The 23,783-nt window shown below is 35.9% G+C and overlaps 1 protein-coding gene across 1 annotated transcript in view; it reads left to right on the top strand.

Moving 5' to 3' along the window:
• The window catches only part of SEPTIN7 (septin 7), a 65,840-nt gene that overhangs the window by 31,549 nt on the left and 10,508 nt on the right, over positions 1 to 23,783 (top strand). The window contains exons 5-10 of the mRNA XM_030857544.2: positions 299 to 433; positions 5,987 to 6,104; positions 9,106 to 9,198; positions 10,097 to 10,193; positions 11,617 to 11,668; positions 16,268 to 16,393. Coding sequence (XP_030713404.1) covers positions 299 to 433; positions 5,987 to 6,104; positions 9,106 to 9,198; positions 10,097 to 10,193; positions 11,617 to 11,668; positions 16,268 to 16,393 — 621 coding nt within the window. The remainder of the gene's footprint in view (positions 1 to 298; positions 434 to 5,986; positions 6,105 to 9,105; positions 9,199 to 10,096; positions 10,194 to 11,616; positions 11,669 to 16,267; positions 16,394 to 23,783) is intronic.

The raw sequence follows: 23,783 nt of genomic DNA, 5'->3' as shown, positions 1-23,783 counted from the left end.
TAAAGTGTCTTGGCATTGATATACTTATTAATGCAAGTAATATGATAATTTAGTTGTGTCTGACTCTAAACAGTTTCTTCTGTTTGGAAAGTTTAGAAATAATGAATCAAGATTTATTCAACATAATTTATATGTTTTTAAATCAGTATATGTAGAATAATTTGAGGTGTTTTTTTCCATTGGTTACATAGGTTTTGTGTATTTAAAAATATTGATTATTGCCCTTTAACAGAGTCATCAGTTGTATGTTCATATGTAGAATTACAACTTAATTATTTTATTTATCTGCATTCTACAGCTGGCAGCCTGTTATCGACTACATTGATAGTAAGTTTGAGGACTACCTAAATGCAGAATCTAGAGTGAACAGACGTCAGATGCCTGATAACAGAGTGCAGTGTTGTTTATACTTCATTGCTCCTTCAGGACATGGGTCAGTACCTTGATGCTTCTGATAACCTTTTTTGTTGTTGTTTTATTATTACTCATCTTTGGGTGCATATTTTAGTAACCCTCATCTCTGTGGAGTACATTTAACTTTACCAGTTGTAAAGTTCCAAATTCCATATAAAAATGGCTTATAGGAAGCCTTTTTTTAAGTCCTAGACAAACTAACAATGATTTTACTTAGTTTGTCATGCATAAGACTTTACCTGCTTCATGGAAAGGAATATTGTTTCCATCATGTTTGGTGTCTCAGTGTGGCTAATTTAGCTTTCTTTTTGACCAATCTGCCACTAATTGAACGATCAAATAAGGAGAAACAGCCATCAAAATTAGCTAGACATATTCTAAGAAACTCCAAAGATGTTATTTACTATAGATCTGGTAGAGAAGGCTGCAAAAAAAACTTAAATACCAAGGTTCTCATGTGCCATTTTTTTCTTCACTAAATCTACTTGTCTTCTTGTTTCACCTTAGCTGTCACAGTCAAATTGTTTAAGTATCATATCATCAGTACTAACCTTCTACTTATTAGGAGTTAAAATTAAGATCTGAGTATCTAGACATTGATCTGATCTGATCTGTTAGTATGGCCGGCCTATAATCCTTGTTTTGTTGTTTGTATTTCTTTGTCATTTTGAGTAGATATGTGGGTCATTGTCAACTGCAGATGTTCGTAATTACTCTTCTTTCATCTTTGGATAAATGACTCAGCATAACTCAGCCACCTGATGATTGTAACTCCACCATCTCTCCACCAGAAGGAACTGGACTGTTTTATAGCATCAGACTAAATAGTATTAAGTCATCTAACACCCAAATTACAGTAGTGTAAACCAGTTCCTTCAAAAGAGTACCTTTCTCTTCTGTTTTTTGCTTTTTTCTTCACCTTTTGCTAGATAGGCTAGTGCCCATTATCACCATCTTGGCTGAGCAGAAAGCCTTAATTATTTAGATTACCATTTTTGCACTGTCTGACTGTAGTGGTGCAAATGTTTCTTCTTTTATTTCTAATATTATTCTACAGTAGTCTCAGAAATTTACATATTTAAAGCACAAAATTGACTCATCTACTTAAAAGACTCAAAAAAAAATTCTCAGAAATACCACACTGTATGGCTTTTTCTGTGTCCTTGTTAGCATCTTCCTGAATTTATATATATACATATTTTATCATTCTAGTTTAACTTGTTAGGGCTTTTTCCTGGAAGCCAACAGGGTAAAATCTTAACCTGCAGTTAAGTCAATAGAAATTTGTCAGTTTATATCCAGTTTTATTATTTTAGATCTTTTGGACTCTCACCAAGATTTGGTAATTCTCATGAAATCACATTTCTCTTATTCCCTGTGGGAAAATATATTTCTTAAAATTGCATGGGAAATACGATTTTTTTATTTAAAGAAAAAAATTTGAAATTATGTGTAGTGGCTTTGGGCCATTTCTTGTTTGTCACAAGGGATGAGAGTTCCAAATTTTAATTTCTTATGTATAAAAATATGATTTTGAGTAGTTTCTCAGCTTAACTATTTTTAGAAATGGAGCAAAGTTTTGCCCATTGGTATGTGCTACTATGGATTAAGTGAAAGAATATGACACTGAATTTTCCGTAGAGAGTTCCAAATTCCCTGCTCACTACATAGTGAAATTCCAGGCAACATAATAGATGAATTAGGACCTTTCTGTCTTATCTGGGTAATCCCTGGATTCCCTTTTTAAACGTACTGTTTTTGGAGTAAATATAAATTGGTGCAACAGCGTATTTTCAGTGTCCCCCATCTCACCCCACCAATTGTAGTCACTGAACAAAGGGTTAATTTATGATTTCAGCTGTTGTTGCTTCATTTTCTTTGTTCAGTGATTGGTAACTGACTTGGAACTTGAATTTTGTTTTGTTTTGTTTTGTTTTTAATTTATTTGGTTGTGCCAGGTCTTAGTTGTGGCAGGTGGGCTACTTAGCTGCGGCTCACCAGCTCCTTAGTTGCAGCTTGCCGGCTTCTCAGTTGTGGCTTGCCAGCTCCTTAGTTGCAGCATGTGAACTCTTAGTTGTGGCGTGCATGTGGGATCTAGTTCCCTGACCAGGGATCGAACCTGGGCCCCCTGCATTGGGAGCACAGAGTTTTATCCCCTGTGCCACCAGGGGAGCCCCTGAACTTGAATTTTATTTATTTATTTATTTATTTGCGGTACGCGGGCCTCTCACTGTTGTGGCCTCTCCCGTTGCGGAGCACAGGCTCCGGACGTGCAGGCTCAGCTGCTGCGGCTCACGGGCCCGGCCGCTCCGCGGCATGTGGGATCTTCCCGGACCGGGGCATGAACCCGTGTCCCCTGCATCAGCAGGTGGACTCTCAACCGCTGCGCCACCAGGGAAGCCCCCGAACTTGAATTTTTAAATGGTGTTTTTACAAACTTTTTGAGTGTTGATTGCCACTTTGAAAAAACAGTGTCACTTAGTGAGTTTTATATAGTTTTTTTCCCTTAGAAATATATATATGTATGTATATTTAATAAATACTTGTCATTTGCCCTCTAGTCATTTTACTTATTTTGCTGTAGGCTTTGAGGTTAAATAGTCTTTTCCCTCTAATTTGGGTTTATCTTCTAGAAATTCTAAAAAGGACTTTCCATTGTGTAAAAAAAACATTTAAAAACTAAATTTGTTGGAAAAGATGACCTGAAATAAAACTAAATGGACAGAGGAAAAATTTCAACCGGAATGTAATCTACTGTGAAATAAGTGTTTTCTGCTGTTGACATTTTGTATGCTTCTGAAATTTGTATTCTAATTTAAAAGGGCGGAAAGATTTTATCGGGGCTTTAATAAAGGTTACATTTAAAGTTTGATTTTTTTTTAACTGATTTAAATGTACTTCAGCCCTGTTGTTTTATATTTGAGAAGCTGACTTCCCCAATTTCCTTGTCACGGCTATTTTCAAGCATCTTTCTCTTTAAAAGTTGAAATAATATAATGTTCTGCAAATGTTGTTTTAAGTGTAAAATCTTGTTAACTTGGATTTTGATTTTAATATTTTATATTAAATGCTCTTATGATTTATTAAAATTTTAGATTAACTGATTCTGTCACCGGCTTAATGAGGTGGTAGTGGTGGTAATTTAAATTTGTCATGAGTGTAATCTGGAAGGTGAACCCTAAAAATTTACAAATCTGAGATTGATTGACTGGGCCATGGCTTTTATCTTTAGTGTCATGATGTAATGATTGATGAAACAATCAAAACTTAAATTTTTTCTCAAAAATTGAAAGGTTTTTCAGTTAGCACTAGTGAGGTAAGTGTGCTATTTACAGATAAATATAGTGTTATTCCAGCCACACACTCTTTTCTGAAGTTTTTTCTGTAGTGTTCTCTGAATGCCAAGATCAAAATTCAGAGGATTTAAGACGAGAATTAGAATTGGAGGTAGCTATCTTATTTCTCTGTATCTGCCTTCCTGCCTCCTTACCCCATCTTTCTGCCAGTCAGTGTCACTACCACAAAGAAGTATATAGTATTATTTGTTAGTGAAAAGGAATACCTCATTAGTCTCTGGACCCCCAATACGCCCAACATTGTATATATATTAAACTATAGTACTCTAAGAGAACGCTAAGAAGGGCTTTCTCTTTATTTAAAAATATTAGTCAATAAAATTTATAATGAAATTAGATCTTTATTCCATTTTCCTCATGTTTTATAAAAGTTAAGGAATACCACACTTCTGCACAAAATATTGCTGTTACCTTCATTTATTTTTGTAGAATATTAATTTTTAGTCTACAGTGTATTCTAGATGTGAGGAATAGCAGGTTTTTATTTAAAGTTATTCAAAGATGTAAGGAAAACCACAGCAACTTACTTTTTTAGTCAACAGATATTGGATACCTTCTCAAGTACTGACACTGTATTAGATATAAGAGATACAGATGAATGAGACAAAGGCCTTGCTTTTGAGGATCTTCTAGTGAGAAGATGGGAAAACCAAATACATAAGTAAGCAGTTACTATGTGGCAAATTGAGTGTTGTGATCCCTTAGAAAGATGCCTAGTCTTAGGTTAGAGAAGAATTCCCAGAGGAAATGAGGATAGTAAGCTAGGTCCTAAAGGATGACTAGGAATTAGGCAAGCCAAGTAGAAGGGGGATGGGAATGGAGTGTGTTCCAGGCAAAGGCAGTAGTAGCTTATGGCCAGAGATCAAAGTATGGTGCTTTTAAGGAATTGTGAGAAGTTCAAAAAGGCTGGCACGTTGGAAGTAGGAGGTAGCAAAAATGCTAAGGGATGCTAAGAGATGAGGACAGCTGGAGAGGCTATGTTTTCACAGGGCTTGTAGGCCACACTAGCTAAGGAATCTGGCTTTAGTAAGGTTTTTAGTCAAGGAATGACCTGATGATCAGATTTGGATTTTAGAAAAACCATTCTGACTGCAGTGTGCATGGTTTGGAGAGATAGATTCTTGTCATTATCCATACTAAAAGTATACTTTGGTGGCCTGAATCAAAGTAATGGAAATGGAGATAAATATATAAATATCTTTATTTGTTCAGCAGGTCCTGGGGAACCTTTGGAATTGAGGATTAGAGGAAGGAGGAATTCTGGGTTTCAGACTTGAGTAATTGGGTGGATTGTAGTGCTGTTCACTGAGATAGAAAGCACAGAAAGGGAGGGAAAACGTGGGAGCTCAGATGAGCTTTTGATTTTGAGGTGCTAAAATGGGATATCCGAGTAGTATTTCCACTGGGTGGACACAAGCCTGGAACACAGGAGTGAGATCTGAGCTGGGTATAAAGACTCGGGAGTCATTGACCCATAGAGGATAATAGAAGTCATTGTAGTTAATGATAAGCTTACAGAATGCAGAGTGAGAAGAGAAGACCTTCTAGAGAATTCTGAGGAATGTACCTATTAAGGAGACTAGCTTACAAAGAGGATACTGAAAATTACCCTAAGTGAACAGCTTGTGAGGGAGTAATGTCAATGCTGCATAATGGGCAAATTAAAAAATACTGGTACACACCACAGTATTTATGAGTTGGCTGCTGCTAATTAATTTGCAGCATGGTAGTATTTGGTGACCTTCTTGAAAGTATAATGGCAAAGTGGAGGCAGCAGTTAGAGTGTAATAGGTAAAAGGGATGAAGAAGATTCTCTTTTGAGCTTCTTCTATGAGAAATATAGTTGGTAGCAAGAAGTGAAGGAGGACTAAATTTTTCATTTAAAAACAAAACAAAGATTTCCCAAGTTTTGAGTAGTAAATGTAGAGACCGCTGTAGGAAAGCCTATTAGGAGCCTTCCTGGTTTTTCTAATTCTTCTTTAGGGCCCAAACCCTATGACCAGGGTGTTAAAAGACAGGAGTCAAAGCCTTCTTAGCCACTCCAATGCTTCTTGAAATCCTGTTCTTCCTAACTGTTGCTGGGCCAATACACCTTCAGGGAGTGTTTCTGATGAGTAAGTAAAGTAGTTCCAATGTATGTAATTTAACGTTGGGATGTGAAGAATCTCTTCTCCCAAACTGATCAATCCAGTCATATTAAATATTGTGTATTTCAGACTTAAACCATTGGATATTGAGTTTATGAAGCGTTTGCATGAAAAAGTGAATATCATTCCACTTATTGCCAAAGCAGACACACTCACACCAGAGGAGTGCCAACAGTTTAAGAAACAGGTAAGTAGAATGAGTTTGAACTCTTGGGTTTCTAATATCATTCATGTAATTTGCAGTTTTTCGTATTTTCAGTATAATGTGTTACAGTGTATTCCTCTTGCTACTTTACTATATGGTTGTTTACAGTGTATTAAAAGTAACTCTTGAAAATAGTCTTCTGCTTTAGTTTTCTCCTAGGAGCCCATAAGTATTATCATATGCCCTATCCTTTCCATTTAAATAGGCTATTTTAGATGTTTCCGTATAGCTTCCACCAGCACCCCCCCCCACCCTTTAGAATTACTTTCCTAGACTGAATTCCCAGGAACAGGATTACTTTTTGAAAGGGTATGATTATTTTATCTCCCTCCCCCACCTACCCATTTTGTCATGGTGCTTTCCCAATAAAACAATCAAATTTGTTTTATAATGGGTATATTTGTTCCAATGTCTTGCCAGCATTGTTTGTCATTTTTATTTTTAAAACTTTTTTGGAATAAAGTGGTACCTAATTTGATTTAATTTAATTTTCCAGAAAAGCTGAACACTTTAAAGCAGGGGTTTATTTTTCCCTCATTGTTGTGTTTGGTTTACTATATATTATATTTTATGAAATGTAGGGTCAGTTTCTGGAACTATTGTACTTTCCTATTCCACTTTCCTATTCCAATTTCCTATTTTTAAGTTTTAGGCCAGTTTTTTTCTGTCTTTTAAACTGCAGCTATGTTGTATAATATTTTTAAACAGATGTTAGAGTTAATTATCTCTTATTGTCCTTATAGTCCCCTTTGTAACAAGATACTTTGGTTCTTCACCTTTTTCAGTATGAATTTTAGAATAACTTGAAACCTATTACAAAAACAAAAGCCCGTGGAAATTTGCTTTGAAATTGTGTTAAATCTGTATAAATTTTGATAATGTTTTAGTGTATCATTTTTACTACATATATCTGGTATTTCTACCAGGAATATATGTTTTTATTTTATGCTTATTCACTCCATTTTTATTTTGTAATGTGCTGTTTCTAAGTTCAAATACTAATCATATAATAACATTTCTCCTCTTCTGTCTTGATTTGTATGTATCTTGATTTGTATTTGTTCTAAGAACTAAGAGATAAAGACGAATAAGCAATGATCTCTACTTCCGGATTGGTCAAATTGTAGGGTTGTACAATTTTCTTTTTCTTTGTTTATGCTTTTAAAAAACTTTTTTTAAAATAAATTTATTTATTTTATTTATTTACTTTTGGCTGTGTTGGGTCTTCGTTGCTGCACACGGGCTTTCTCTAGTTGCGGCAAGCGGGGGCTACTCTTTTTTTTTTTTTTTTTTTTTGTGGTACGCGGGCCCCTCACTGCCGTGGCCTCTCCCGTTGCGGAGCACAGGCTCCAGACGCGCAGGCCCAGCGGCCACGGCTCACGGGCCTAGCCGCTCCGCGGCATGTGGGATCCTCCCGGACCGGGGCACAAACCCGTGTCCCCTGCATCGGCAGGCGGACTCTCAACCACTGCGCCACCAGGGAAGCCCGGGGGGCTACTCTTCGTTGCAGTGCACGGGCTTCTCATTGTGGTGGTGGCTTCTCTTGTTGCAGAGCATGGGGTCTAGGGCATGCGGGCTCAGTAGTTGTGGCTCGTGGGCTCTAGAGCGCAGGCTCAGTAGTTGTGGCGCATGGACTTAGTTGCTCCGCGGCATGTGGGATCTTCCCAGACCAGGGCTCGAACCCGTGTCCCTTGCATTGGCAGGCAGATTCTTAACCACTGCGCCACCAGGGAAGCCCTAAAAAACGTTTTTAACCAAGGGTGTTGATCAGAGTCGTCTAGAGAACTTTTTCAAAATGAGTTACTGGAGCATATTTCTACCAGTTGGTTCTGTAGGTTAAGATAGGGCTTCTGTATTCATTATTTTGAAGATGCTCACTCAGGCCATTTTAATATACAACCTCTGACTAAGAACCACTGCTCCTAGAGCTAGCTGCTAGTGTTCCTTTCTTCTTCTAGTCATGTATTTGACATCTCATCGTTTATCTTCTTGGGTTTTTTTGTATATAGACATATATAACTCAATTGTAAAAAATATGTGGTCCTATTTTTCTCAGTGGCAGTTTTACTTCTGTCTGGTTTAGTAACTGTGTTGCACATTTTGTTTACGTTCCCTTTACTGCTGCTGGGGACCCCGGCAGTGAGAGAAGCACTGAACTACCAGTACAGGCAGGGAGCTAGCTATAGGTATATTAGCCATCAGTTTGTTATGAGTTTGAATAGGGTAGGTATTCAACATTATTTAGATGTCTGTATTCTTATTAGAATTTGGAGTGATTTTGGACAAGATAATTTAATTTGAACTAGGTCATTCTGATGCTATTAATAAGTTTGTCTTTCTTTTTTCTGCACTCTCATTGATTATTATTATAAACTCATTAGCTTCTTAATTTCCAGGGCATGTTTTCTCCCTGTGTGCTTGCTTGATCTTATATGTGTTGCTCCTTGATTTGTGTGCATGCACATGTACATGCAAGGATATTTTCTGATAAGTGTGCACTTTGTTTTTCCTGGAGCCAATGCTATACTTAATTTTCCTTACCTTTGCTAAATTCTACTAAAAATTTTAGGTGAGTTTAAGCTTTGTTGATTCAGATGAATAAAACAGTTGGTAAGAGTTTATCTAGAGGAAGTATCTCAGTCATTATAAATAAATGACCTAAAGCCATTAGAGTAGAAATCAGCTAGAGAAATCCCTTTCTGGGTTCTTACATCATTTTTAGAACTCTTTTGGTTATAACCATATGACTTTTAACACTTCTGCAATAATTGGATTTTGAGAATGGTACTTTTATATATCAACTTTATGGTTAAAAAAAAGACTAGCATAGTACTTTGGTTTTAGATGACATTTTGCATTATTGAAAAACAATAAAGGAACTGGAACTGAGGACTCAGGAGTTTAAGAAGAGTATAATAAAAATAAGGCTACTGTACTAAAATTATGTGTGATGCTCTTTTGCTGACTTCCTCTTTCATTTTAGATAATGAAAGAAATCCAAGAACATAAAATTAAAATATATGAATTCCCAGAGACAGATGATGAAGAAGAAAATAAGCTTGTTAAAAAGATAAAGGTAGGTTCATTCCCATACATATACTAAAATGTTTTAGGGACTTAAAAATACTATAATAGCTGCTGGAAAGACCAAAAATATCAGTGTTTTTAAACAGTTGACTTACAAACTAAATAGAGAGGTTATTCAGTATTGAATTCAACTTTATGATTAACTTTGTTGTTTGGCTATTATGTATCATAAAGCATTATATGGAATAGAGAGATGAATAATGTAATTCTTGTCTTCATGTGGTTTTCAGTTAACTGATTTGATATTTTATAATTTTCCCCCTAAAAACAGATAATGGGAAAGAAAAGGGGGGCGTAATAAGAAGGGAAAGGATTTGTTCTTAAGCACTGTTATGCTTAATCTTTGTTTTAAGACCAAAAATATGTTTTCTTTTGTCCTTTCATAAGAATCAACCAAAAATCTATACCGACATAATTTTCTGTATTTTTAAATTATAGTGGTTTCCTAAGTACCCTGGACCTAAAAATGATGTACTGACTAATGGCATTCTCTGCCTCCAGGGCTGTTAGGGTTGGTTTGTGATCAGGTAGGCAAGCTAGCCACAAGCCTCATTTTTTTCCTCTAACTGCTAATATATTTTTTATCCTTTTTAATTTTTCCAATATGGGGCAGCTTCTTTTTGGAATGTTTTAACAAATAATTTGATCAGCATATGCCTTAGTATTCTTAAATTTTCAGTGAAAATATTTTATTTATTGTTTACATTGGTGACAATACCATATAATGGCATTTTACTAAATAGTAATTGAATGGCCTATAAAAATGAATGCAGAAACTGTCGGGGTAATAATTGTTTTTGCTTATCTGTTGAGTAATGTAACTTCTTTATTATTGAATTTGTGAGGACTACAGAGATATATTTGAACAAGAGTACTTTGTTTTATAGGACCGTTTACCTCTTGCTGTGGTAGGTAGTAATACTATCATTGAAGTTAATGGCAAAAGGGTCAGAGGAAGGCAGTATCCTTGGGGTGTTGCTGAAGGTAAGGTTTTCTTCAGTGAATGGCTTTCTATAAGATCTCACAAATGTGATTAAAAATATTTGTATTTATAGTAAGTAGTATGATATGCATACTGCATTGATACAGTCTAGATTTTCAAAGATAGTTCTGAATTCAGTTTCACTGAGTCTCATTTCCTCAAGTTTCTCAGACCTTGTGTCCTACTAAGTCAGGCAAGTACGTGTTAAATCTTAACGGTGTAGTACTTTAGAAGCCACTTGTCAGTACCCACCCTGCCACCTCTGCCTCACCATTAAGTCTATTCCTGTTTTTTTGTTTGAAAACTCTTACAATGCAGGAGTTCTTTACGTGGGGACCAAAGATTGCTTCCAAGGGATCTAATAAACCTTCTGAAATTGAGAACAGTTTTGGAAAAGGCCTGTCACTTTTATCTGAGTCTCAGATGGGTCTGGGACCCTCAAGAATGAGAACTGTCAGAAGCTCAATTAAAACATTCACAGTTTCTTTTCCTCAGGGCAGAAGTCACCTTTTTTGGCATCACATCTTTAGAGCAAAAAGATTTCATTATTAAGAGATCCTCTACTAATTTTTTAAGGAGTGTTAAACAACAATAAAATCTTAGTTATAGCATCAATTCTCAACAAGGCCTTCTTGGCAATAGACATGTTTCCCCAAATTTGTGTTTATTATACTGGTTTTACTAATATTTAATCTTCTGTATTATAGTAACTTGGAATCAAGATTTGAGTGATGATTGTTCTCTTTGTTGGTATTACTTTGAAAAATTCTGTAATTTTTAGAATATTTTCCAAGTTAGTTGTTATCAGTGACTTTCCCGACCAGTGATACTGTGCTCATTCCCAGCTCTGTCATCGCCATGTAACCTTCAGTTGCTGAGCTGAGGCTTTAGAACTAGTACAGCCCTTAGAAATACGCACAGAAGAAATTGCTTTGTATCTTTAGTTTTAGGTACCTCCCCCACCAAAGAGTGTTCTTTTAGTGATAACGTTTTTAAAAAATAAAGAACCTTAATGTTCTTGGCTCAAGTTTTCATTTTAGTTACCTCAGGGAAGTTTTTCTAAAGTGATCCCCTGCTCACCCCCAACACTGAATTTTTAAAATGCATTTTATTATGGAATAAATATATTTTCAACCAATAAAGAGAAATATATGATGTCCTCTTTCAAAATGTCAAAATTGTTTGCTTTTGGAGAGCTCATTTGTTAGGTTTATATTTTATCATTGAGGATTAAACTACAATAAAGTAATATAGCACAGTCGTCTGATGTGCCCTTAAATTAAGTACTATGTTACAGCGTTAAATCTTAATGAAAAATTGATCTAAGCTATTTTGCATATTCTCTCATTGTTGTTAACACCCAGTTTCCTCTGAAAAGACTGGGTTTAGTGGAAATAATGTATGTGATCTATTTTTTTTTTATAGTTGAAAATGGTGAACATTGTGATTTTACAATTCTAAGAAATATGTTGATAAGGTAAGTGTGAGTAATGATGAAAATAACATAAATTTTTTCTTCCCCTAAATAAAATTAGAGTTAGACAGATTTAACTTTTTGTCTTGTATAAATTTAGCTAATTTAAAGTGGTATCTTCGTTCTAGCCCTGAAGTAAGCACTGCAGTAAGCACTGCAGTAAGCACTGCATAGAGACAACTTGGGTTATTTTGCCAAGGTTTTGAAGTCAAGAGCAAAAATACAAAATAGGCTGTGTGGCTAGGGATATATAGGAAAATGGGTCTCTTGATCATTATACTTTGTGTTAAGGTTTAATACTGAAAGAGGTATGGAAAGTGGAAAGGAAAAGGCTTTTGCTCTTCTTTAATGTGGAAACGCTGGAAGGGAGGGCTAAGTTTTGGGTCAAAAACTTGACTTTGAGTATTTAAAAATACATAGCTTGGTAGCTGGTGAGTGGAGTGTTTTTGTTACTGGAACACTGTGAACAAAACTGATCTTCCTCCCAGGAGGGAAAACATTACTCCTAAATTGTACCTTGTGCACCTGATGAAAGAGAAGGAAAGCATGTGAGAACAGGACGTTGAGGTTTTTCTGATTAGAGGACCAGGACCTGAATTGGAAAATCAGTAGCACAGAGGGAAATCCTGAAGAAAAAGTTGAAAAGAACCAGAGACATTAGTGGGCAAGGAACAGAAAGGGGATCACAATGAACCTCAGTGTTTTCATGCTGAGGTAAATTCCTTTCTCATGCCATTTCATACCCTTTTGCTACTTCTCTCCTCTCTCATCTTGCTTGCTTCTCCAGACCCTCACTATGTACTATTCTCTTCAACCTCCAGTTTTAGATGGTCATCTTAAGTTGGTGTCTCTTCATTTTCATACTACTCACGTTCCCAAAACACAGGAATCTCTTGAGCTATGTTGAAGTAGTAACATGCATATTGATGATAATTGGAAATCATGGAACAAGAATAAGATCGTTCTTAAAAATGGGGGAAAATATGAGTCAAACTACTACCTCAAGAAATATACAAGAGATGAAAGTGAATTTTGAAATCAAAGAGATTGCCATGTAATTGGTTTTTCTCAAAAGACCTCATGACGGGGTGTTTTGGTACAAAGTGGATGACGGAGTTAATTCAGCCATTGGGGTTGCCATGCCTCACACAGTGGGAGAAGAGCAAATGCATATGAAAGGGTGGTCATCTCTTGATTTTGAGAATACAACACTTCAGGTTCTGTTACGAACTCTTTCCTTTCACTTCCATTTTTAAGATGTGACTTCAGAAGAACTAATAATCTCTTATGATATTATATATGTAAGGAATGTTTCATAAGTATTAATTGCCAGTACATTCCCTCTGATTTTATTCTTTTCCTCAATTTTAAATCTATGCTACTTGCCTAGTGCCTGACACAATGATATTCTATAAATTTGTCTTATGTGTTTTTTGTTTTGTTTTGTTTTTTGGTTTTTTTTTTGCGGGCCTCTCACTGTTGTGGCCTCTCCCGCTGCGGAGCACAGACTCCGGATGTGCAGGCTCAGCGGCCATGGCTCACGGGCCCAGCCGCTCTGTGGCATGTGGGATCCTCCCGGACCGGGGCACAAACCCATGTCCCCTGCATCGGCAGGCGGACCCTCAACCACTGCGCCACCAGGGAAGCCCATCTTATGTGTTTTTTAAATATGCAATCAATAATTGCCTATATACCTAAAATATTATAGACAAGAAGGCTAGTTACTGAGTCAGAAGCTAGACTTTGAACATTTGAAGGTACACAGTGACATCTGGTGAATGGGACTCACTAGTATGGAAGCATTATAAGCAGGAAGGACCATTCCTGCAGGAAGATTTAGTACAGGAAAGCAACAGGACAATCATACATATGTATGAAAATATAAAAAATTCTAAAATTATGTAATATATAAGTAGATGTGTGCTGTGATGAGGTTGCTTAGATGTATTAAAGAAACTCAGAGTAAGTGGTAAGTGGTATGTTATCATGGAGTGGGTCAGATAGGAAGAGATTCATGGAAATAGATGCCTTAAGATGGATTAGGATAAATACAGTCATTAAATGTTTATTTGTGGGATTGGGAGTGGTCCTACTTAACATTTTAAACAAGTAGGATGAAGATATTGGCTTCAGCTCCTTGAGGTAGATGATTAGGCAAATTTGCTTAATAAAAAATTCATTTATTTGTTAAATTTGTTTTAGCACACTTGTTTTTCTTTCCTAAGGCATAAATGTTCACTTATGCTAGATGTTCATTTGGCTTCTTAACACAATTTTTCATTTATAGTCTTTGAGACGTGTAAAACATCCTTGATAAGTATGCTTTGAAAATGGTAAGCTTAGGAATATTTTACTTTATTGCTTTTCCTTTTAAGTTCGGAGGAGAGATGAGAACGATGTATATATTATGTAACTCATGTCTTTGATAAAGGCACCTAGTGGATATTTAATAAATACATGAAGGAAATATCAATGCCAGTGTTCCATATGTCTGTAAGTTCCAAGTAATTGAAATCCTGCAGGTTAAATTTAGGAGTAGTGGTTGCTTCTAAGAAACATTCAAGTTCAAAGCTGTGTCACTTTACTAATTAAGAGAACTAGCTGTTGCAGGCAAACCAAGGAAGACAATGGAAAGAGGAAAACTTGATAAAAATAAGTTTCAGGGTGTGGCAGTGGACAGTGCAGAAATCAAATAGAGAAGGAAAACAAAAGGAGGGAAGAGAGTGCTTTGTTATCAGCAATAAGAAATGGAAAAGATGAATAAATTCCGGAAACTGTGGAGAAAACTATATTACTAATTATTTTCAGAGTGGAGGAACGGGTTGATTTTTAAAAGGATAAAGTAAAATATTTAAGTAAGTGGAAATAGAGATTTCTATATCCTGAAAAATACCAGAACCAGGTAATCATAAAGAAAGCTATTTTAGTAAAAGGGAAGAATATTTCACTATCTAAAATGTTGATGACATTAACAAAAATAGTTTAACAACTAGTTAATAAGTCCACCTTATTTTTATTTTATACATCTTGTATTTCAGCTACTAAAATACTTTACCTCAGGTCCTTTAGTTATTTTTCAGTGATTCATTGATGAGATAATATTTAAAAATTACAAGAAGATTGTTTCATATTGGCACAGTCATTATTCTCTGCTTAGAGAAACTGATAACAGTAATTTTAGAAAGTCAACAGTGTTTATTATAACTCAGCTTCAAATCAGTTCTTTTTAAAGGGCCCATTATGTGCTATCTGTGGCAAGAGTACAGAAGGTGATGGCATGTTTTTTGTAAAAGGGAGTTTACAGTATAGTTGAAAACGTTATGTGGTGTCACCTATAACATATATTGGTACCAAAAAAATGACTGACCGCCAAGGAGAAAGTTGTCCTGGGTTAGAGTGGTTTGACTTCGAGACTGCAAAGAGAGCTCCCAAAGCAGTAGAATTCTGAAGTTTGAGAGTCAGTGACAAATTAACATGAACTATTCAGTCCCAGTCATTGGATATGCTAGGAGTAAGGAACTGTCTGACTTGACTGAAGTACAGAAAGCTTTAGGTGTAACTCTAGTGGCCATAGAGAGGATATATTCATCAAGGGACAGAGTATAAAGGGAGATGAGGCTTGTGGAAAACACAGTCTTAGAAATAGGAGGAGTTAAACTATCAGAAAACTGCATGGAAATGTCCAATACTAGGTGAATCAGAGTAATTGAACATCACATTCTGTTTACAAAAGGGAAAGTAGTAGTAACTGTTTCCTGGATATCAGGAAGAATAAATACAGAGTAACACCTTTATGTTTGTCTCCCATAAGGGGATTTTGGTAAAGTGGTGGAGATGAAAGATGGGGGATTGCAGCTGCAGGAATGGATGATGAGAAAAGGGAAGATCAAATGATACAGAATACTCCCACACCACGTATATCCAAAAACACTGCTGCATTGGTAAAGGATACCGTAGAGCAGCTCAGGGAGTCTTTTAGCATCTTGAAACACTAAGGAATGATGAAATTGTCTCATGTATTGTATAGTTGTCTCCTATGGATTGATTTTATGTATGATAGATACGCTATGAGCAGACATTCATTTAACCAAAATACCACATTTAATGGACAATTTGAATAAACAGAAATTTACTCAAAATTAAAATTCCCCAGTTTGCATCCAACTTGATATGTGATCTAAAGTGTCCCTATGTATTACCTGAATAAAAACTCAAATATTAATAATATTGCTAAAAGGAAAGCAATTTCTTTTGCTTTGTGAACTTTAGTAGGAGCTAATCTACTTCTCCTTCTCTAGTAAAATAAAATATATACTAAAAAGGTAAATACTCTTCTCTAGAAATGTCATTCTTTAGTAACTGCTTTGAGAGGATTTATGCTCCTAAACTTTCATCTGGAACCTAATTTTCCATTGGTGTCAAGTTAGCTCATTGTGTCTTACTCTGCCTTACATGTGAATGAAGACAGATGGATGCCATCTCCCTTAAGAATAGTCTTTTGCTCATTTTAAGTCTGAAATTTTTGTTTTACTAAAATTTTGAATTTACACCAAAGCTTTCTTAATAGAAGCAAACTCTTGATGTGTCATTTATTTATGACAGAACACACATGCAGGACTTGAAAGATGTCACTAATAATGTACACTATGAGAACTACCGGAGCAGAAAACTGGCAGCTGTGACTTATAATGGAGTTGATAATAACAAGAATAAAGGGCAGCTTACTAAGTAAGTATACATTGTTTCCTCCAGAAAAGGTATTATTTATGTAGTAAATAATCATATTGTTTCATCAAATTCCTCTTGGCTACTCAATAGAAAATTGGGATAAAGTTCTTTAGGTACAACAGTCAAATTTATATTGTCAAGCTTTGTTTGTTGGAGGAAGTGTAGTTTTATAACCTTGTTCCTTAAGTGAAAGAGCCATGCATTCTCTTCTGGTCTTTGCCATCATCTTAATAACCTATGTAACACATTTAATAGATCCCCAACTAGAAATCAAATAACTCCTTCAGCATTTTTTTTTTTTAAGGGAAGAGAACAGTTTCTACCAAGTAACCCTTAAACCCATTTTACTCTTTAAGATAAACATCCCATAGTCTCTTTAAAGAGAATAAACATAGAGCTTCTACCTTTTATTATGTCTTTTTAAAATAAACCATTTTGGAAGCAGAGTGTTTACTAGAAGATTATATAGAAATAAGGGACAGGACCAAACAAAAGGAACATTTAATTATTGTAGTCTTGGTTACCTTTTCTATTGCTATTGTGTATTTCCAGGGAGTAAATTAGCTGGAGTTTGGATTTCTTCTGTTGGTTGGTAGAGTGGTGTGAGTGACTCCTGAGTGTATAGCTTCACCCACCTGAGCTAGTATCTTCAAGATGTGGTTTTATGATGGTGTAGGGAAAAGAGATGTGTGAGGAGGCTGGTGAGTTAGCTGGTATAGACTTGGTAACCATGTCTGTTAACCATGGTAACCATGTCTGTTTTTCCTTTATTTGGGGTTGTTGAAGACCGTAAGTATTATGAAAACCATTTTAACAATGTATGTACATTTTTAGCCAGGTGTTATGTATTGATATTATTAGAGGATAATCCTGAAGGATCATCTGCATAATAAATAATAAGGGAAGCAAGTTCTCAAAGTAGCAATACTGTGTTATAGTGGTCAGCATTCCTTATAATGGAAGAGAAAAATGTTCCTTTTTGCTTTTTTAGTTATGTCTCCGCAGTGGCCCTAAATTCCATAAGAAAGTGCACAAAGCGTTAATAATCATTGGCAGAGTCACAAGCAGTTCTCTTTTAAAACTGATCTTGGACCTAACTCTGTGTTTATTTTCTTCATGATGTTTGGGTTGTAGCCCCTAATCTCTTTCTTAATTTTGAATTTCTTCTTACACTATTATTAACCTGCTTATTTGAGGAAATTTATTGATCAGTTTCTAGATTTTTGGCTTTAGAGATCTCCGGAGAGCAATTGCTTTTACTTTAAAATTTTAATTAATTTATTTTTGGCTGCGTTGGGTCTTCGTTGCTGCACTCTGACTTCCTCTAGTTGCAGAGAGTGGGGGCTGCTCTTCGTTGCAGTGGGTGGGCTTCTCATTGCGGAGCATGGGCTCTCTAGTGCAGGCTCAGTAGCTGTGGTGCACGGGCTCTAGAGCACAGGCTCAGTAGTTGTGGTGCACGGGCTCTAGAGCGCAGGCTCAGTAGTTGTGGCGCACGGGCTGTAGAGCTCAGGCTGAGTAGTTGTGGTGCATGGGCTTAGTTGCTCCGCGGCATGTGAGATCTTCCCGAACTAGGGCTTGAACCTGAGTCCCCTGCATTGGCAGGCAGATTCTTAACCACTGTGCCACCAGGGAAGTCCCAGAGTAATTGGTAAAAAGTTAAATTTCTAGACTCAGTCATTATCAAGAGATTCTGATTCAAAACATGTGGGATGGGCCTGAGAGTTTGTATTTTTAATGAGCACCCTAGATGATTTTTTGTTTTTGAGGGGGTTTTTTTGGCTGTGCCGCACAGCACGTGGGATCTTAGTTCCCCAGCCAGGGATCGAACCCATGGCCCCTGCAGTGGAAGTGTGGAGTCCTAACCATTGGACCGCCAGGGAATCCACCACCCCCGTCCTTTTTTTTTAACACTTGATGATTTCGATATAGGTGATTAGTAACGAACGCATGCTTTGCAAAACACTGACTTCTAGAAATTTACTACTGCTATTTTAAAAATTGATGTTTTTTAATATTTAAAATACAAGATTCTACTTGAGGTAAGGTTCAGTGCATGAAAAAAGGCAACGTTTTTAATCTATTTCTTTTTAGCAGAATTTGTATCAAACAAACAACTCTTATTTAGCACAGAAATATAAAGATCCATCATAGTGAATATTGTTCATAAAATTGAATCCATTTTAAATGCATTTCACTAGTTTATGGACTTTTTAACTGTTTAAAAGAAAAACATACACAATTAAAGCCACTGGTAGTTTTGTAATATGTTAAAGCGAAATGTATTGTCAGTACATATCTTTCATTATATGCATACATTAAGTGTATGCACTTAATGTTCGATTTTTTCTTTTAAACATTTGTTAATGTGCTAGAAATAAGGATTTTTTTTCCATAGTTTGAATTTAAGACTTTTAAAATAGTGCTATTGGGATATTTTTTACTGTTGGATGCAGGTAAGGTAATTCAGAGAAAAATAGTGTTAAAAATTCTTCTGCATATACAGAATTCTAGTGTGGATTACTTGAGTTAAACTATAATCCAGGTGAAAACATGAAAAGTAGGATTCTATTGGAAATGTATTTCTTAATGAGATGAATCATGTCTAAACTTTGCCTATGAAAATAATAAAAAAGTTTGTACTGCTAAAAAGCAGATTGCCCCAGGAGTTAGTATATTATTTAATTTTCCTTTAAGTAATAGAAAAATAAATATTTTTGAAGATTGAACCAACTGGGGAATGGTTGGAATTAGAACAGGTATTGATATATGATTTGTTAAATTAGGTTTTTACTACTTTATTGAATGATACATACTGAATCTGAAAGAAGTCACTTGGAATTTTTATCCTTTGATTGTATCTAGTATTGTCTTGAAAATGTTAGCTGTTCATTCCAGTTGAATTTTTGGGAAAAAAAAAATCAGTACCAGCAATTTATGGTGCTTTAGCCAATGTAAGGTGCCTTTCTTTATAGCTATGAACCCATCCACAGATAACTGAAAAGAATGGCTAATACTTAAATATGTAAAGTAAGCAAATGTGAGTCTGGGCTTCTTATTGATGTTCTATTTGTATTGCTCCCATGGGACTTTTTTCTCCCTAGCAATGCATCCTTTGATAATGGTGGTACGGAGAGATTGAGGTTTCAGGGAGCTCAGAGTGGAAAAGGTAGAGTCATTAAAGAGAAATTGCCAGTTCTCCAGCCACCTCCCTTTGCTATATATCTTAATTCAGAGCATCCTGACAGGGACCCAAATACCATGTTTCTAACACCTAACACCACACCATGCCCTTAATAGAAACATGTTTAATACTTGGAGATACACTCTTACAGGTTTATGTTATAGTGTTTGATTAATCATTGAAAGAGACTTCTCTCTTGTCACCTGGAGGTTTTCATACCTTCAGGTACAGTGTACCTTAGTAAGGGATAGGTAAGAAGGAGTAGGTCTTTCTTCTGTAATGTGAGAAATGGACTCTGTTAACTTGGAAATTTTCAGGCAGATCACTTTAGGCAAAACTTTGTATGGAAGTTGAGGATCTGGAAATTGATTCTCTTAAAACTGCACAGACTCAAGTAAGTCTCTTCATATAAATAGAGACCTCAGTTTGAAGACCACTGAACTTTGGTCCTTTAAAAAAAAAAAGTGGTCATTTTATCACTTTATTACTTCGTATGGTCTCTAAACAGTATCTGCAGGGAATTTGAGAAAGAAACTTGCGAATAAGGTCATTTATTCATCTGATTGCTGATGGACCTGTGTTTTTTAATTGTTCTTATACAATATATAGATATATACATACACATACAGATATACATCTATTTAAAATTTATAGTTACATTAACCTTTGTCTGGCAGTGTACGCTCCACAGAGTGCTAATTACACTTGGTTTTAGAATATAAGTTATTTTTTTTTAATGTTAAGCATAGAGTAGATTAATTTTCTTATATTTAATTTTCGGAGCCAGTTTTGGATGGACTGTAGAGTGTACTGAACCATGGGTTAAAAATAAAAATATTTGGTATTTGGTTTATATGTTTCAAAATGTGCCTTTCTGTTTATGTTAGTGGTCCTCGACATCACATTGTATACCTTAAACTGAGACAATATTATATGTCAATTATATCTCAGTAAAGCTGGGGACAAAACCCAAGATTTTGATTATATGGTTAAAATCTGAAACATAGCTGAGCTTGTCTCATCAAATACTGGTTTGTCTCAAGGCTGGAGTCTGGAAAAGTGAGCTCTATTCTTAGCAGCTGTTCAGGTATCACTTGTGTCTGGCAAAGAAAATATCAAGTCATCTGTTTTCCTCAGGGAGAGTATATCTTGCCCACCCCTGTCCGGAGGCTGGAGGATGGTTAGAAGTAACAGAAAGGGAGGTCAGGTTCCAAATGAAAAGAGATTCAACAAGGTTGTAAAGGAAAGTGGAGAATTAACCATGTCAAGATTGCAGATCTCTTAAAGTAATCCCCCATAAGGGGAGAGGTATCCTTTTTTGTTCAACATGCTTTTTTAAAGTTTTACTTGCTTCTTCCTTCATGGTCTTCCTTACATCTTTTACAGGCATACCTTGTTTTATTGCACTTTGCTTTATTACACTTCGCAGATAATGTGTTTTTTACAAATTGAAGGTTTGTGGCACACTGCATCAAGCAAATCTGTCTTTGCCATTTTCCCACCAGCATTTGCTTTCTTCATGTCTCTGTGTTAACGTTGATAATTCTCACAGTGTTTTAAACCAGGGTTCCCCAACCCCCGGGCCGCAGACTGGTATCGGTCCATGGCCTGTTAGGAACCAGGCCGCACAGCAGGAGGTGAGTGGCGGGCAAGCGAAGCTTCATCTGCTGCTCCCCATCGCTCCCCATTGCTTGCATTACCACCTGAACAACCCCCCCGCCCCCCACCAAGTCTGTGGAAAAATTGTCTTCCACAAAACCGGTCCCTGGTGCCGAAAAGGTTGGGGACTGCTGTTTTAAACTTTATTATTATTATATTTGTTATGTTCATCTGTAATCAGTGATCTTTGATGTTCCTCCTACGACTCACTAAAGGCTCAGATGACGGTTAGCATTCTTCAGCAGTAACATATTTTTCAATTAAGGTATATACATTGTTTTCTAAGACATAATGCTGCTGCACATCTAATAGACTACAGTGTAGTGTAAACATAACTTGTATGTGCCCTGAGAAGCCAGAAAACTTGTGTGACTCACTTTATTTCTATATCTGTTCTGCTTTATTGAGGTGGTCAGGTTGGCGTTACCTCTTTCCCATATGTTAATTTTATTTTTGTTTTCTACAGCCTTCTCCATCTGTAGTCTTGGGAAAACTCTGGATAACTGAATTCCTATAAATGACTGAAAATACAGGTTTCTAAAGGCTAATCCTCAGAACTCTTTTGGTACATGACAAAGTTTTCATTGATCTAAAGAGATATAAAGACAATTTTCTGAATTTTGTCCCAAGTTTTTCCAAAAAAAAAAGTAATTTATTCAGTTATATCTTTTACTCTTGTTCATGTGTCCTTTCATGAAAATATAATGATAGTGTTGTTTTATTTACATTTATTTTTAACACTCTCACTTGGCAAAATAAAATGCTGGTAACTGTTGTTTCCCAGAATGTTTGGAAATTTTTGTTGCTCTTTGAAATTCTTATTTTAAGTGAAATTCCTTTGGAAAATTTTGTATGAAAATTGCTACATGTGTGTATGCATAGTGACCTACCACACCACTGAAGCAAAAATATGTAAATGTATTTGCTTAATGAGTTCTTCAGAAAAGACCACACATAATTTAAATGAAATGTGGTTGTCTTTCCATTACACTCAAAATGTGGGTCATGTAAGACAGCCACAGTAGGGCCTTACTGGGTCAGCCTTAAGTGTGGTCCTTGCTGTGATTCTGTTGTTGGTCACATGAAAAGGGTAAGTCATCTGGTGGCTTTCAGGAACTGTCACCCCTTGAATAGATCCCTAAAAGGAGCTAAGTTGTATCTTTGGGCGTTTAATGTGCTGTTCAGTTTATATTGTAGCCTTTTTAAAAAATTTTTTTTACCAGGTCTTTTCATTTTTTTTGACTGAGTTGCTTTAAATTTCTCTGACAAGTTTAAGTTTATAAACTTTAGCTTATCTACGTGTGTGAAGAAGAGTTTTCATTAAAAAGCAGGCAGGTAATGATATAATTTAAATGGTGTTTCTAGTCACCTAATAAAAAAACTTTCATTTGAAATGTGATGACAAAAAGTGATCCTTTTTCCAGGATCATACACCATGATCAAGTGGGATTTATCCCAGGGATGCAAGGATTCTTCAATATACACAAATCAATCAGTGTGATACACCATATTAACAAATTGAAGAAGAAAAGCCATATGATCATCTCAATAGAGGCAGAAAAAGCCTTTGACAAAATTCAACACCCATTTATGATAAAAACTCTCCAGAAAGTGGGCAGAAAGGGAACCTACCTCAACATAATAAAGGCCATATACGACAAACCCACAGCAAACATCATTCTCAATAGTAAAAAACTGAAAGCATTTTCTCTAAGATCAGGAATAAGACAAGGATGTCCATTCTCGCCACTGTTATTCAACATAGTTTTGGAAGTCCTAGCCACGGAAATCAGAGAAGAAAAAGAAATAAAAGGAATACAAATTGGAAAAGAAGAAGTAAAACTTCTTCAAACAGTGACAACTGTTTGCAGATGACATGATACTATACATAGAGAATCGTAAAGATGCCACCAGAAAACTACTAGAGCTAATCAATGAATTTGGTAAAGTTGCAGGATACAAAATTAACACACAGAAATCTCTGGCATTCCTATACACTAACAACGAAAGATCAGAAAGAGAAATTAAGGAAACAATCCCATTCACCATTGCAACAAAAAGAATAAAATACCTAGGAATAAACCTACAAAAGGTGGTAAAAGACCTGTACTCAGAAAACTATAAAACACTGATGAAAGAGATCAAAGATGACACAAACAGATGGAGAGATATACCATGTTCTTAGATTGGAAGAATCAATATTGTGAAGATGACTGTACTACCCAAAGCAATCTACAGGTTCAGTGCAATCCCTATCAAATTACCAATGGCATTTTTTACAGACCTAGAACAAAAAATCTTAAAATTTGTATGGAGACACAAAAGATCCCGAATAGCCAAAGCAATCTTGAGGGAAAAAAACAGAGCTGGAGAAATGAGACTCCCTGACTTCAGACTATACTACAAAGCTACAGTAATCAAGACAATACGGTGCTGGCACAAAAACAGAAATATAGATCATTGGAACAAGATAGAAAGCCCAGAGATAAACCCACGCACCTATGGTCAACTAATCTATGACAAAGGAGGCAAGGATATACAATGGAGAAA

Source organism: Globicephala melas, chromosome 9 (assembly GCF_963455315.2).
Source record: "Globicephala melas chromosome 9, mGloMel1.2, whole genome shotgun sequence".
Lineage (NCBI taxonomy): Eukaryota > Metazoa > Chordata > Mammalia > Artiodactyla > Delphinidae > Globicephala > Globicephala melas.
This window is presented reverse-complemented; position numbering and strand designations above follow the sequence as displayed.